Here is a 14,665-nt window from a genome sequence, read left to right as displayed (position 1 = left end):
GTGGAGATGACTGTGGCAGGCTGGTCCAGTTGTGCACATCTTTGATCAGAGCGAGTTTGTGCAGGCATGATGGACCGAATTAGCCTCCTCTGTGCGGTAACCATTCTATGATTCTATTTTAGGTGTTTCACATTTAAGTGGAAGAGCTTAATCTGTGATGGCAATTGGAAGGGGGCCAAATACTCTGACACATGCTGTGAAGTGGTGTGTCTTTAATTGCATTTTCTCAGCGACTCTCTAAAGGTGTTTAATGGTTGCTGGGTTACAATTCTCCCTCACTCAAGTGACATCATTCATCTGAGCTCATGACAGCAATACGTTGGGAGGCACTGATCCCAAGGGATCACATTGCAGCCCTGTTCAATATTGGTTTCCATTCATCCATACTGTCCAACAGAATGCAGGGCAATCTTCCAAGCCCATGTATATTTTCGCTTGGAAAGTGTTTTCTGTTTATATTTCAAATTTCCAGTACCTGCAGTAATCTGCTTTTGACTTTAAACCGGTTGGGGTTGTTTTTTTGGGTACATTCTGAAATGCCACGTAAGACGACAAACTAGGCCCAGATATTTGTCAGCAGAAAATACTCAATAACAGTTTGCAGTTGGTTTTGCTGGGGCAGTTTGATTAGAAACAGTTTAAGTTTTGCCCCAGAATGGCTACAGCAGAATTCGGATTTGCACCTCACCCTCATGGCATTAAATTCCAAACACAAGTCAAAATAGACAATTGCTGCACCTTTGCAGCGTAGATCCAAACTTCAACTTGGCACAGATATTTGAGAGGAAAGTAAGATTTAAGCGGTATTGAGAAAGTTAAATCAAATGCACCATTGCTAAAATAAAGAATTCAACTAGAGAGAGAGAGGTGAGAAAAACAGGGACCGAAGGTTAAGGGGAAATTTGTTAGAGGGTTTCAAAATTATGACGGGTTTTTATAGTGTAATTGTTCAGCAAAAATTCCAGTGGGAGTAAGGTCAGCAGCCGAAGGACACCAATTTAAGACAAATAGCAAAAGAACCAGAAGGTGCAGGAGGAGATTTGCTTTTTTAAATGCAGCGAATTGTGATGATCTGGGATGTACTGCCTAAAAGGGCTGTGGAAGCAGACTCAGTAATAACTTACAGAAAGGGAATTAGATGAACTCTTGGAAGGGGAAAAATTGTGCAGGGTGAAGGGGAAAGTGCAGGGAGTGGGACTAATTGGATAATGGTTCAAAGTGCCAGCACGGACACGAGGGGCAGACTGGCCTCCTCCTGTGCTGTGTCATTCTGTGGTTCTAAAGCATTAGCTGTTTGGTTAATTCTTAATGCAGAATCAGTGCTCCAATCGGTATTCAGAGGTGTGATGCATGACCCGTTGACTGTAATTTCTGACGGTAAGGGCCTTCAATGTCTTGCTTGGCTTAAATTCACCTCCGAGCAGGATGGATGTCCCAAGGAACCCGCGTCTCCACTATTTGGCAGTCGGCCTCTTGGTCCAGACGGTCACCCCAAATAGTTAACGGAAAACAGAGAAACAAGTGACAAATCAGGAATGGGAGGCAGGGGTGATTTAGAACAGGAAACAAATGCAACATTATAGCACTGCTCGTCCCCATCAGGAGCAATTCAATGTTATTCGGTGCCAATTCCGTCTCCGCTGTACATACCCCCAGAGTCGTGTTCTGTCTGTTGTAACTCGCAAAGTTCAAGATGCTCTCGGTCGCCATAGCGAGGCCAGTATGCTGAGACAGACCCGATACCCAGTTCTGATGCTTATTCAAGTATTCCTGAAAAACAAAAGTAGAAGAGACCACTCTTCGCACAAACCGGCACTCAAACTCTGTTTGCAAAATTAAAAGATGGGAAGGTTAACTTTAGCCGCGCAGCACGCAACCAGAAACACTCATCAAATGGATAACAGCCTAAAATTCTAGTCTTCAAACTTTTAGAAGTATCCCCAAATTCTCCAATATTTGGAATCTTAATTCGAAAAAGTTGCCAAAATTCCTCTTTATTCCAAGAGGTAGCAACATATCCTCCATCAAGATAGGGCCCATTCAGTCCCTCAAGCCTGTTCAGCCATTTGATTAGATTGAGGTTGAACTGTACCTGAATTGCACTTACTCGCCTTTGATCCACATTCATCAACTCTCTCAACTGAGCAACATCTGTCAATCTCAAACCTTGAAAGCTCCATTTGACCCTCGATGCCCAGTTGCTTAAGGGGAGGAGAGTTTTGGATTGCCATTGCCCATTGGATGAAGAAGTGCTTCCCAATTTAATTCCAGAATGGTCTAGCTCTAATCTTACTATTTATATCCTCTTGTTCTAGGTTTTCCCACCAGAGGAAATAGATTCTCCTTAACTCCGCCCCCCCCATTAAATCCTTTCGTCGTTTTAAGCACCTCAATTCATTCACCTCTCATTCTTTATACTTCATGGAGAAGACAAACTATGCAATTTGTCCTCATAACTTAACCCTTTTACAAGTATCATTCTGGTAAATCTGCACTGCACCCCTACCAAGGCTAAAAATCCTTTTGGTGGTGCAATGCCCAGTTGAATGTAGTCCTCCCGAGGATGTCTATACAACTGAAGTATAATTTCCTCCCCTTCACATTCCAGTCTTCTTGTGACAACAGTCTATATTCTATTAGCTTTCTCGGTTGTGTACATGGGCTCTCAAACCCCTCTGCTCCAGTTTTGAGTTTCTCACTATTTAGAGAATACTTCATTTTGTCTGTCTTGGCTCCATGATAGGTGATCTCATGTTTCTTAATTCTGAACTCCACTTGCTACAGTTCTGCGCACTTTTTAAATCTGTCTATGTCCTTTTGTAACTTTCTGCTCTGCTCTGCACCACTAACTGCCTTCTAACTTGTGGTCAGCAAAATTGGATAAAAAATGGTCTGTATCCCTTCATCCAAGTCATTGATTAATAGAGTGAAAAGCTGAGGCCCCACTGATTCCCTGGGGACACCATTAGTCACATCCTTCCAATTAGAATCTCTTTGAGTCAGGTTTTTGGTTACCTGCCCAAATACTTTCTTGAGGCTCGATGTCAAATTGTGTTTGATAACGTGTCTGTGACGTGTCCTGGCACATTGTACCACGTTAAAGGCACGATATAAATGCAAGCCGTCATCTCCTATCTACCAGCCAATTTCCATCCAATTGTTGCCTCCAATTCCATCTGCTTTCATCTTTTTTTAAAACGTCGTGAGCTGGTGGTTTACCTGAAGATGGGACTTGGTGACAGATGGAGCCCATTTCATTGCCTCCTGCAGGATCCCACCACAGCGAGCAGCAAAATCTCGGACAATACTCTAAGAGAGGGGGGTACGGAGAAAAAGTTAATGATTTATTAGGCTTCGCCAAGACAAATTATTTCGCAACTACTTGGGATCTGCAACATCTTACCTGTAAAGGTGGTGGAAGCTGATTTTATAAATAATTTTAAAAAGGAATGGGGCAGGAGCCGAAGGATGAGGAACGCACAGGGTCACGAGCGAAAAGATAGGAGTGCGCGGCTAAGCAAGACTTCTCTTTCTAAGAGCTAGCACAGGCAGGGCAGGCCAAATGGCCTCCTCTATGACACTCCCACGCAATTTCTAAAAACTAATGTAATTAATGCACTATGATGTGGAGATGCCGGCATTGGACTGGGGTGAGCACAGTAAGAAATCTTACAACACCAGGTTAAAGTCCAACAGGTTTGTTTCAAATCACTAGCTTTCGGAGCACCGCTCCTTCATCAGGTGAATGTTCACCTGAGGAAGGAGCAGGGCTCCGAAAGCTAGTGAATTTATGCACTAAATAGGATTCAAATGTCTTGTGCAAAAGACATGCATATGGAAAAGTCTACGCAAACAAAATATTCCTTTGTAGATTATTCCTCACGAGTGCGAGGCAATCGTTGAGTGTCCGATGAAACATAAATACAACTCACTCATATTTCTTAAAATTGCTCATTTAAAAAAAATGGCAAAAACCACAAAGTAATAAAAGACACAAAATTGGCAACTTCCATTGATCTGCCAATCGCGCGCAGCACGCGAGCCCCGCCAATTGGGAGTTTGCACGGGGCTCTGGGAGCAGTTCCCTGGGCAGGATGGACCCCAGAGCCTGTTACAGATTGAACATTGTGTTCGGTGTCTGTTACTTAACTGCCTTTGCCTTTCATAAACCCCTTTGTTAACTACTGAAAGTCTCTAGTGAATGTCTCGAGCCATCACATTGGCGGCAAGGTAAAGGTTTTGATCACAGCGGACGGACATCGTGAATGGAGGGGGGGTTGAAGGAAGGAACAGTTAAAAAGTAAAGAAGCTCCAACAAGAGTCGGGAATCATTTAACCCGGAGTAGAAATGGCGAACACCTGTAAATTAGACCCGTTTGACCACAGGGCAGAGGATTGGACCCAGTCACATCAAATGGACTGCCATTCTTTTTACTGCAAACGAGACCACAGGCGAGGCCGAAGGTGATAGTTGTGACAGTTTACAGGCCCCCAATGTATAATTTAATTAGAAACCTGACATCCTCGGAGGCACCCGACTCGAACTTTTGACCAGATAACGAGTTTAGTCAAGCAATATTTCGACCCAAGGCTCTCGATTATCCTCCAACATTATAAATTTGCAGTGAGAGACCAGGAATAGTTTTCATTGCCAGGCTTCGTCAGCTCGCCGAGCACTGAGATTTCGGCACCGCGCTGAGTGACATGTTGCACGATCGGCTCGTTTGTGCGATCCACAACCTTAATATCCAGAAGAAGCTCCTGGCTGAAACCACTATAACGTTAGGAAAAACAATCGAGATAGCTCAGGTGACTGAGTGCGCCAAAAAAAGGCACAACTGAGCTCCAAAGCATGGCTGAATGGGAAGTCAACCAAGTATGGGGTGGTATGGACTTTAGATGCACGGCAGGGCCAACAAGCACAACAGAGATACGGACGCGGCCCATCGGACCGGAGTCAAAGAACCAGGAAATTGACGGGGCATGGCAGGGAGACCATCCCAGGAGATCTGTCATGTTCAGGAGTTTGTATGTTTCTGATACAACCGCAGGGAGCACATTCAAGCACGTTGCCGTGCTCAAGCCACCACAATACCCAAGATTGACACCAATAGATTTTGGGCACTAAGTCAAGGGAAACGGAGATAAGGTAGGAAAATGAAATTGGCATCTAAGATCAGCCATGACCATATTGAATGGCAGAACAGGGTCGCATGGCCGTATTGTTTGCTCCTACTCCTATTCCGTATGTTCTCACAAGTTCTTGTTTGCGGTTTTGGACTTATAGTTTTCAAATGCTCTGGAAGAAAGACATTTCACAGGCGGCACGGTGGCACAGTGGTTAGCACTGCTACCTCGCAGCACCAGAAACCCTGGTTCAATTCAGCATTGGTTGAGTGTGGAGCTTTGGAGCACTTTCTCCCTGTGTCTGCGTGGGTTCCCCCGGGCGCTTTTTGCTCCCACAGTCCAAAAGGTGTGCAGGTTAGGTAGATTGGCCATGATAAATTGCCCTTCGTGTCCAAAGATGTGCAGGTTAGGTGCAATTATGGGGATTGGGCGGGGAAGTGGGCCTCGGAAGGGTGTTCTTTCAGAGGATCAGTGCAGAGTAGATGGGCCGAATGGCCTCCTTGAGCACTGTAGGAATTCTATGGTTCATTGTCATTTGTAGTGGGTTGCAACAGAAAACAAGCAAATAGCACAAAAATAACGAATGAATTTCCTGAGAAACCTGGGTGTCATGTGAGAGTACCTTTAAAAAATGGGTGTTTATAAATGGGTGCTTAAGAAATGTACCTTTAAGAAATGGATGTGTATGTAAACATCTGTAGTGAGAGTATCTGTAAGAATTGGGTGTTTATTACTGCAGTGATGTCCGAGAGTGGGTGGAGCTGGGCTGTCGGTCAGCTTTTTACTTTCGTTTTAGGCTGTTTGCTGCTGGATGTGTTTTAGTTTCATTTTCAGAGCTGGATAGCTGCGGTCACAGCCAGAAGGTGTATTAGAGTCTCTCTCTGTAATCTAAAGAATGTAAATCGATCCTTCGGTGATTTAAAACTAATAACTGCTCTCAATAGTGACTTTAACCTGATGTGCTTCTGTTAAAAGTTATTTTTTAAGTCTTATGGATCTGAAAAGGACAGCTTAAGGATTACTTAGTGTTGTATTCTTTGGGGGTTGTATTTGAATTGATGGTTGCTAAGAAGTTCACTGTATGTTTTAAAAAGGTTAACTTGAGTTCATAGAATAAACACTCTTTTGCTTTAAAAAATACTTTTCCATTCCTGCTGTACCACACCTGTAGTGTGGCCGTGTGTTCCCCATACTACAATCTAGTAAAAGTTGTGGGTCAGGTGAACTCCATGATACACTTTGGGGTTCTCTAAACCCTGGCCCATAACATGGGCAAAACAAGTTTTTCTCGGTTTTCTCATACAAGCATAGACAGGCAGATCTGTAGCTTCGGGACCTTCTGATTTTGCCACCCAGTGGAGAAAGTGCACAGCTGCAGATGTGACTGGGTTCGGCCACTTTACAGTAAGAAAATCCTATTGACAAACCCCCCAGAGCAGGCAATGTCAAACTGAGGGGCGCGACCCGCGGATGGTCACGGGCGGGTGGCGTGTGTCGGGAGGGTCGCGGCGCTCCCGATCGCGCAAATCCACGCGCAGCAGCCGGCTTTTAATAATGCCGGCTGCGAGCGGCCTTAAAAATGGCCAGGATCAGATTTTTAAAATTCAGCTGCACTGCGCATGCGTGCCCGATCATCGGTGCGCATGCGAATGTGCACCAATGATCGGGCAGGCATTAGCAGTGCGGCCGCATTTTTTTAATATGGTCGCAGCCTTTTTTTTTTCAAGTTCGGGGGGGCCAAAGGGACCATTGGGGCCAAAGGGACCCAAAACCATTTCCTCCATTTTTGTCAGCAACAAACAAGGTAAGAGATAATGGTGGGTCGCGCAGGTCGGCCTGGGTGGGCCTCAAAGGTCGGCCGGCGTGGGTCGCGCAGGTCGGCCTGGGTGGGCCTCAAAGGTCGGCCGGCGTGGGCCGCGAAGGTCGGCCGGCGTGGGCCGCGAAGGTCGGCCGGCGTGGGCCGCGAAGGTCGGCCGGCGTGGGCCGCGAAGGTCGGCCGGCGTGGGCCGCGAAGGTCGGCCGGCGTGGGCCGCGAAGGTCGGCCGGCGTGGGCCGCGAAGGTCGGCCGGCGTGGGCCACGAAGGTCGGCCGGCGTGGGCCGCGAAGGTCGGCCGGCGTGGGCCGCGAAGGTCGGCCGGCGTGGGCCGCGAAGGTCGGCCGGCGTGGGCCGCGAAGGTCGGCCGGCGTGGGTCGCGAAGGTCGGCCGGCGTGGGTCGCGAAGGTCGGCCGGCGTGGGTCGCGAAGGTCGGCCGGCGTGGGCCGCGAAGGTCGGCCGGCGTGGGCCGCGAAGGTCGGCCGGCGTGGGTCGCGAAGGTCGGCCGGCGTGGGCCGCGAAGGTCGGCCGGCGTGGGTCGCGAAGGTCGGCCGGCGTGGGTCGCGAAGGTCGGCCGGCGTGGGCCGCGAAGGTCGGCCGGCGTGGGTCGCGAAGGTCGGCCGGCGTGGGTCGCGAAGGTCGGCCGGCGTGGGTCGCGAAGGTCGGCCGGCGTGGGTCGCGAAGGTCGGCCGGCGTGGGTCGCGAAGGTCGGCCGGCGTGGGTCGCGAAGGTCGGGTCGCGAAGGTCGGCCGGCGTAGGTCGCAAAGGTTGGCCGGCGTGGGTTGTGAAGGTCGGCCGGCGTGGGTCATGAAGGTCGGCCGGCGTGGGTCCCGAAGGTCGGCCGGCGTGGGTCGTGAAGGTCGGCCGGCGTGGGTCCCGAAGGTTGGCCGGTTGGTAAAAATGGGTCCCCGGGAAAAAAGGTTTGAAAAACCCTGCCCAAGCAGCATGGCAGAATCGTGACTGCCCAAATAAGGAGTGTTTGGCATAGAGAGCAAATATATCATAGATTAGTTGAGATAATTATACAGTAGCTTCAACAGGTTGTATGCGAATTAATTAATTTGACAAGACAAAGTGGGCTGCCTGCAGCGCACACTGTGTGAGTGGAGCCACCTGGTGGATTAGGACAACAGCAGTGAAGGTTTCGTTCTTGCAGGTTGTTAATGTGCACAGAATTGCAATCTCGTGGATCTTCAGTCAAGTTTAAGTGGCTGTTTCAATTATCTTGCACATGCATACATTTCACATTGTGTACACAATGCATCTCAGTTTTGGGAGTTATGATTTATCCATCAAGCTCTTTCCAAAGGTTCGTGCCCACAATATCCAACCAAGGAAAAACGGGAAGAAATGAAATACGACGACCAACAGAATCAAGCTGCCTGGGAATTATCAATCAGGCTGCCAGGGGCTGGTGGGCAGTGTTTACTTCACCGTCAGCCGTTTGCAAGCGAAGCGTACTTGGGTTTGACATTTGGCAAACTACAGTGACTCTTGGTCCAGCAAGAACACAACTTACAAATTTTCATCCTTGTGCGTTCAATTCCCTCCCCTGGCCTTGCCCTTCCCCATCTCTGTAATCTCCTCCAGCCAGAAAAACCTCCAAGAAATCAGTCTGCCTCCAATTCTGGGCTCTGGCACATTCCTAATTTCCTTCCCTTCATCATGGTCTTCAGCTGACTCGGCCTGAATCTCTGGAATTCCCTGCCTAAACCTCCACACCTCTCTCCTCCTTTAAGACTTTCCTTCAAGTTTACTTATATTTTTACATCTCATGTGCTTTTGGTCACATGTTAATATCTCTTTATGCGCTTTGGTATCAGATTTTGTCTGATTCTGCTTTTGTGCAGTGTCTCGGGCTTCACAGCACCAGGGTCCCAGGTTCGATTCCCGGCTTGGGTCACTGACTGTGCGGAGTCTGCACGTTCTCCCCGTGTCTGCGTGGGTTTCCTCCGGGTGCTCCGGTTTCCTCCCACGAGTCCCGAAAGACGTGCTGTTCGGTAATTTGGACATTCTGAATTCTCCCTCCGTGTATCTGAACAGGTTCCGAAACGTGACAACTCGGGGCTTCTCGTAGTAACTTCATTGCAGTGTTAATGCAAGCCTACTTGTGACACTAATAAAGATTATTTTTATGTTTTAGTGTTGAAGCAGCTACATAAAGGCTACCTGTTGTTGGCCAGTCCATAACTTTTGACAAGGCTAGGTCTAAACTAAGGCTTCTCTAGTAGTGGGAAGGACAACGGGAGAGGGGAAAGGAAAGAACAATGGTTTATGCAGCTATACTTGCTGCCCTTGAGCAGCCATTTACCGCCTGGCAAAGGAATTATTAGACCAGGTGACGAGCTGCCCAGCAGAGGAAAGCAAGTCATTAAGCAGGGCAAAAAAAAAAAATTTTTAAATGGTGCATAATTTTCATTCTGACCTCAGATAAACATTTATGTTTTGAAAATGAAACACAACATTACCTCCCTGGCTTCATAGGTATCTGGAACAGTAATTCTGTAAGGAGTATCCAGTATGTCATAATAAGGCTGATCCTTGTGGATATCCTGCAAAGGAAAATATATCTAATCTCATTATCACTGCTTGTGAGAACATTCTTCCATCAAGGTGAGCTTTTTTGGCTATGGTTCTTACCGCACTGAGAGAAAGAGAAAGAGTCTGAAGAATATCCAGCATAGTCTTTAAGACAGTTCCACTCCATAACAAATGCGGGAATCTGAAATCAAAAACAACAAGAACCAAATGCAACCTGGAACGTTGAAAAGAGGTATCGACAGAACTCGGGCTCTCCCTTTCCATCCTGACGTTACTTAACGACTGCCAGGAGCAAAGATTGTTGCTTTTGTACAGAATGTACCACTGACTCCGATTTTTGGGGTAACGAGCCTGTCAAATCTATTCCTACCATTGCCTGTATCTGGCTCACATCCAATGCAAGCTGCGGGAATATAGCAGACGTAGCAGCAGGACCCTGAATGGAGGATCTAATACATTTGCAGTAGAAGAACAGGCTCAAGGGGCTGAATAGCCGCCACTCGGTTCCCAGCGTCACACTTCCGAGCCTGCCATGTTTTCACGTGCGACCTGGGTAAATGTTGCTCCTCAACCCATGTCCTTCACGACACCAGGGGAGATCTACTGCTGTAGTCATCAGCTGTTAACAAATCTTGAGTAACAACATAATTATTACTTCAAAACGGTGCATTGGTTGAGACATTTTTTTTTTTAAAAAAAAGTCTTGCATACTTTATGGAATTGCACAATGTACAGCGCAGGCACAAGCCATTGAGGCCAACATGGTGCATGGCGGCATAAGATTCTGTCCTTCCCTCTTCATCTTTCCCTATTTGATAATTCTTCTACTCTTTCTCCCTTATGTATTTATCTGGTTAACCTTTAAATGCAACTAATCCATTCGCCTGAACCTCTCCTTGTGGTAATGAATTCCACTTTCTGACCACCCGCTGGATAAAGAGGTTTCTGCCACTGGATTTATCAGTGTTCTTCCTTTATTTAAGACCCCTGGTTCTGATCTCACCCACCAAATCTGCCTTTGCAAAACTGCAGTGCGTCAAGTTTCAAAATTTAAATGCAACAAAAATTAATTTCAAAGATCTTACTTGTCTACCAGGCCTGACAAGAACTTGTCAGCGACCCTTCGAATCCGCTTGTGAATATGGTTGAAATTCACCAACAGGAATTGGGCGTGTTTCTCCAGCTCTTCCTCGTTTTCCTTTGTTTTGGGCTGAAGTGGGTAAAACCAAGGTGTTTATTTACAAAGATTTAGAAATATAGAAATCTTGAAAAATGTTTCAGACAAGGGTTAACTGAAAGACTAGTGGCCAAGTTAAAGTATGTGGTACCTTGTCTGCCATGACGGACAAGAAAACATCAAACACTTTATCGGCTACTGCAACCACACACTGCATCATACCTGTAAAAAAATAGAGTACAAACATATTTCAATCTCTATAAGAGACTTGAAGAGGACCACTTTGCAGGGTTAAGAAGAAAATGTTGAGGTGTGGGACTAAATTGAACAGCTCTTTAAAAGAACCAGCACAGCCAGCGTGCATGGTCGAATTTACCTCCTTCTCTGCTGTGACTACGATTCCATGAAACAAGCGGCCTTGCATTTATATAGCGACTTTCATGACCTCAGCACATCACAAAGCACTTTTTGGCCACTGACGGTTTTCAGGGCGACACGGTAGCACAGTGGTTAGCACTGTTGCTTCACAGCGCCTGGGTCCCAGGTTCAATTCCCGGCTTGGGTCACTGTCTGTGTGGAGTCTGCAGGTTCTCCATGTGTCTGCGTGGGTTTCCTCCGGGTGCTCCGGTTTCCTCCCACATGTCCCGAAAGATATGCTATTAGGTGAATAGAACATTCTGAATTCTCCCTCTGCATACCCGAACAGGCGCCGGATTGTGGCAACTAGGGGCTTTTCACAGTAACTTCATTGCAGTGTTAATATAAGCCTACTTGTGACAACAAAAAGGTTATTATTATAATAAAAGTGTAACTGCTACTATAGCGTAGGAAAGGCCTTTAGCAGTGATCTATTAGACTGCTCGACTGGCAGCAATTGAATCCTGCCAAAGGAAAAGCTGCCTTAAAAAAAAGTTAGCTTTGCCAGTCTCGTGATGAGCTTGGATTCTCTTATCAGACAAATAGTAATTAATATACGAGGTGGAGAATGCTTTCTATCAGAGACCAAACCATAGGGAATTCATTGACATCATTGTACAGTAAGACAACTAGCATCTTACTGCTTGAACTCGAATGGCCAGGGAAAGATGTTTTTAGAAATCAGGCATCAAAACGGGAGGCAAAAGTCAGCTATAAATGGCAAACTCTGATCAAGAGGCTGTGTGCTTCAAGTGCCCATCAAAGTGGGTCTCAGTATGTCTACTCTTTGTTTAGTTTTGCAATAGTATGCAATCAAACATTTCATAGATGTATTTACCTCATATTGCAGTCACACAAATTACAGTTTTGTCGATTGTGGAATAAAGCTGCAAATCCCATCGCAGCTAGCGTTAACTCAGTCTGCCTGGAGAGAGACTGACAGAGTAAGGAAAACACACTGATCTGAACCAGATTACCAGGGACGTTCACTGTCGCACTCTCAGGCACCAGTATCATGCCTGTCGACATGGGACAGTGGGAGTTAAGTTCTGTAAGGACCAAAAGCTAAAGGACTGACTGGCGACAGTGAACTTGAGCAGAAGTGTGCGGTAGACCCAAATTTGTAATTGCCGCCTACTCTCCAAATGCTTACCCGCTTTATCTTTCTGAATAGCCTTGTCCTCCAAATATCGAAACATAACCTGAAAACGGTCCTGGTCTGTCGAGCGCGATACTCTGTAAACAGCATGTAGTTTATTAGCGGCTATACTGTACAGTCTAACTACAGAAAGGGGCTCTTGCATTTTAAGTTATAAAGTTTCTCAGACCTCATATACTCCAGACGATACACAGACAGTAGATAGGTAGACATCGCAAAATCCAGCTTGTTAATGAGGGCAGAGACTTCTGGAGGGGGATCCAGGAGGTTTATGATGGTGCTTCTCAACTCGTTCAATTCAGCCTAATGATGATAAATAATAACAAAAAAAATTAGTTACCTTACATTTCCTGATACTAATTCAATAAGTAATTTAAAGAGATGCTAGAAGATTGCAGTGAAATAGGACAGCAGAGTACCAACTTACTAAATCCCCTGCTGTACAATACCTGGATATACTCAATGTTGATACTCAATGTTAAACCATTCCAATCTCCCAAGACTTATATTCCTCACTTTAAGGAGCCCAAAGAGAAAGGTTTGAGGAGTTTTAAAGATTGCAGCATTCACGCATTTTGCTGTTTTTTTTAAAACTCTACTCTCATGACGGGCACTGCTCGATTCTACAGTCATCTCCTTCAGTTTTTTCGGCACGGTAGCAGTGGTTTGCGCCAGGGTCCCAGGTTCGATTCCCGGCTTGGGTCACTGTCTCTGTTGAGTTTGCACGTTCTCCCCGTGTCTGCGTGGGTTTCCTCCGGGTGCTCCGGTTTCCTCCCACAAGTCCCGAAAGACGTGCTTGTTAGGTGAATTGGACATTCTGAATTCTCCCTCCGTGTACCTGAACAGGCGCCGGAGTGTGGCGACTAGGGGATTTTCACAGTGACTTCATTGCAGTGTTAATGTAAGCCTACTTGTGACAATAAAGATTATTATTATTACAAAAGTCTAGGCTGACATGCCAGTGCAGCGTTGAGGGGAGTGCTGCACTGGCAAAAGCGTCATCGTTCAGATGAGACTTTAGATTGAGGCCTTGCCTGCTCTCCCAGGTAGAGCTTGCTGTGCACAAATTGGCTGTGCGCTTCATGCTTTACAACTGTGACCACACTTTAACAGTACCTGGTTGACCATGAAGCTTTTTTGGGACACCCTGGGGACATGAAAAGGCACCATCAAAACACAAGATTTTATTTTTTTATAAACGTGTTTCTGCTATTTTTGCCCCATTTTCTTCAGATGTTTGTCACAGATCAACATCAGTTTTCCACGCAGAACATTAAACTAAGACCTAATGTTCTCTCCTTTAAACTTCTTCTGCCCTACCACATATCACACGCCGTCTCAGATTGGCTGGTGCCCTTCACTAAGACCCTGATATGCGGTCACTAGCAGGCACGGCTACATGTCTGCCAAATGTTCCTCTCCTCCCTTGTGGGATAACAGGTAGGATTAATTTGACTCTTTGTCCAGCAGCCCAGCCAAGAATGAATAGTTAGCGAGGGCGAATCTTCATCCTACATTTTTTTTAAATTATTTGACCATGGGGTGTGGGCATTGCTGGTTGGGCCAGCATTCAGTGCCCATCCCTGAGAGCATTTCCGAATCAACCACATTGCTGTGGGTCAGGAGCCACATGTAGGCCAGACCGGGTAAGGATGGCAGATTTCCTTCCCTAAAGGATATTAGTGAACCAGATGGGTTTTTACGACAATCGACAATGATGTCATGGTCATCATTAGACTTTTAATTCCAGATTTTTATTGAATTCAAATTTCTCCATCTTCCCTGGTGGGATTCGAACTCAGGGCCCCAGAACATCACCCTGGGTCTCTGGATTACTAGCCCAGCGACAATACCACAACCTCACTGCCCGCCCACTGCCATCAAGTGCACCCGTACACTTGGCTGGATTGTTCTGATCTCGGAAATAAAGTGGATGTTCTTACTGCAGAAACGGTGTCATTCTTCAGGGCGGAGTTATACTGCAGTTCCGAACGTAACGGCTCTCCTCCAGGAAAGGTTAGCAGTGGAGACTTGGTGGCGATTTCGCACACTCCCTCATACCACTCCTCTGGCCACAGGCCTGCAGAAATGCGGAGCGGAGACACATTACGAGAAAATAGCTGATGGTAGTGTCACATGTCAAATGGAAGTTTCCAACAAAAAACAACAACATGAAGAAGTGACAATTATCAATACTGCGCATAATGAAACTGGCCAACAGATAAAAGCTCTAATAATTAATTATCTATAATTACGGCTTATGCTTTTGAAAAGAATGACTTCCTCCCTCATTAAATTCACCTGCACTCCTGTCTATCCTAAGCCTTTGTGAGCAGAATTCTGCATGTATGCAGAACATTAACCGATCACTGGGTAAAGTTTGTTTACACATATTTTAGAAAGTTTCAATGAATTGCAAAAGGAAGAATGC

At 46.3% G+C, this 14,665-nt stretch overlaps 1 protein-coding gene across 1 annotated transcript in view; it reads right to left on the bottom strand.

The window, feature by feature from the left end:
• The window catches only part of pi4kab (phosphatidylinositol 4-kinase, catalytic, alpha b), a 345,324-nt gene that overhangs the window by 144,490 nt on the left and 186,169 nt on the right, over positions 1 to 14,665 (bottom strand). Inside the window, exons 21-29 of the mRNA XM_072473986.1 lie at positions 14,178 to 14,314; positions 12,404 to 12,537; positions 12,229 to 12,311; positions 10,810 to 10,880; positions 10,567 to 10,691; positions 9,581 to 9,662; positions 9,409 to 9,492; positions 3,220 to 3,309; positions 1,651 to 1,770 (exon numbers count right to left, since the gene is read on the bottom strand). Of these exons, the coding sequence (XP_072330087.1) occupies positions 1,651 to 1,770; positions 3,220 to 3,309; positions 9,409 to 9,492; positions 9,581 to 9,662; positions 10,567 to 10,691; positions 10,810 to 10,880; positions 12,229 to 12,311; positions 12,404 to 12,537; positions 14,178 to 14,314 (926 nt within the window). The remainder of the gene's footprint in view (positions 1 to 1,650; positions 1,771 to 3,219; positions 3,310 to 9,408; positions 9,493 to 9,580; positions 9,663 to 10,566; positions 10,692 to 10,809; positions 10,881 to 12,228; positions 12,312 to 12,403; positions 12,538 to 14,177; positions 14,315 to 14,665) is intronic.

This window comes from Scyliorhinus torazame, chromosome 1 (genome assembly GCF_047496885.1).
Source record: "Scyliorhinus torazame isolate Kashiwa2021f chromosome 1, sScyTor2.1, whole genome shotgun sequence".
Taxonomy (NCBI): Eukaryota; Metazoa; Chordata; class Chondrichthyes; order Carcharhiniformes; family Scyliorhinidae; genus Scyliorhinus; species Scyliorhinus torazame.
This window is presented reverse-complemented; position numbering and strand designations above follow the sequence as displayed.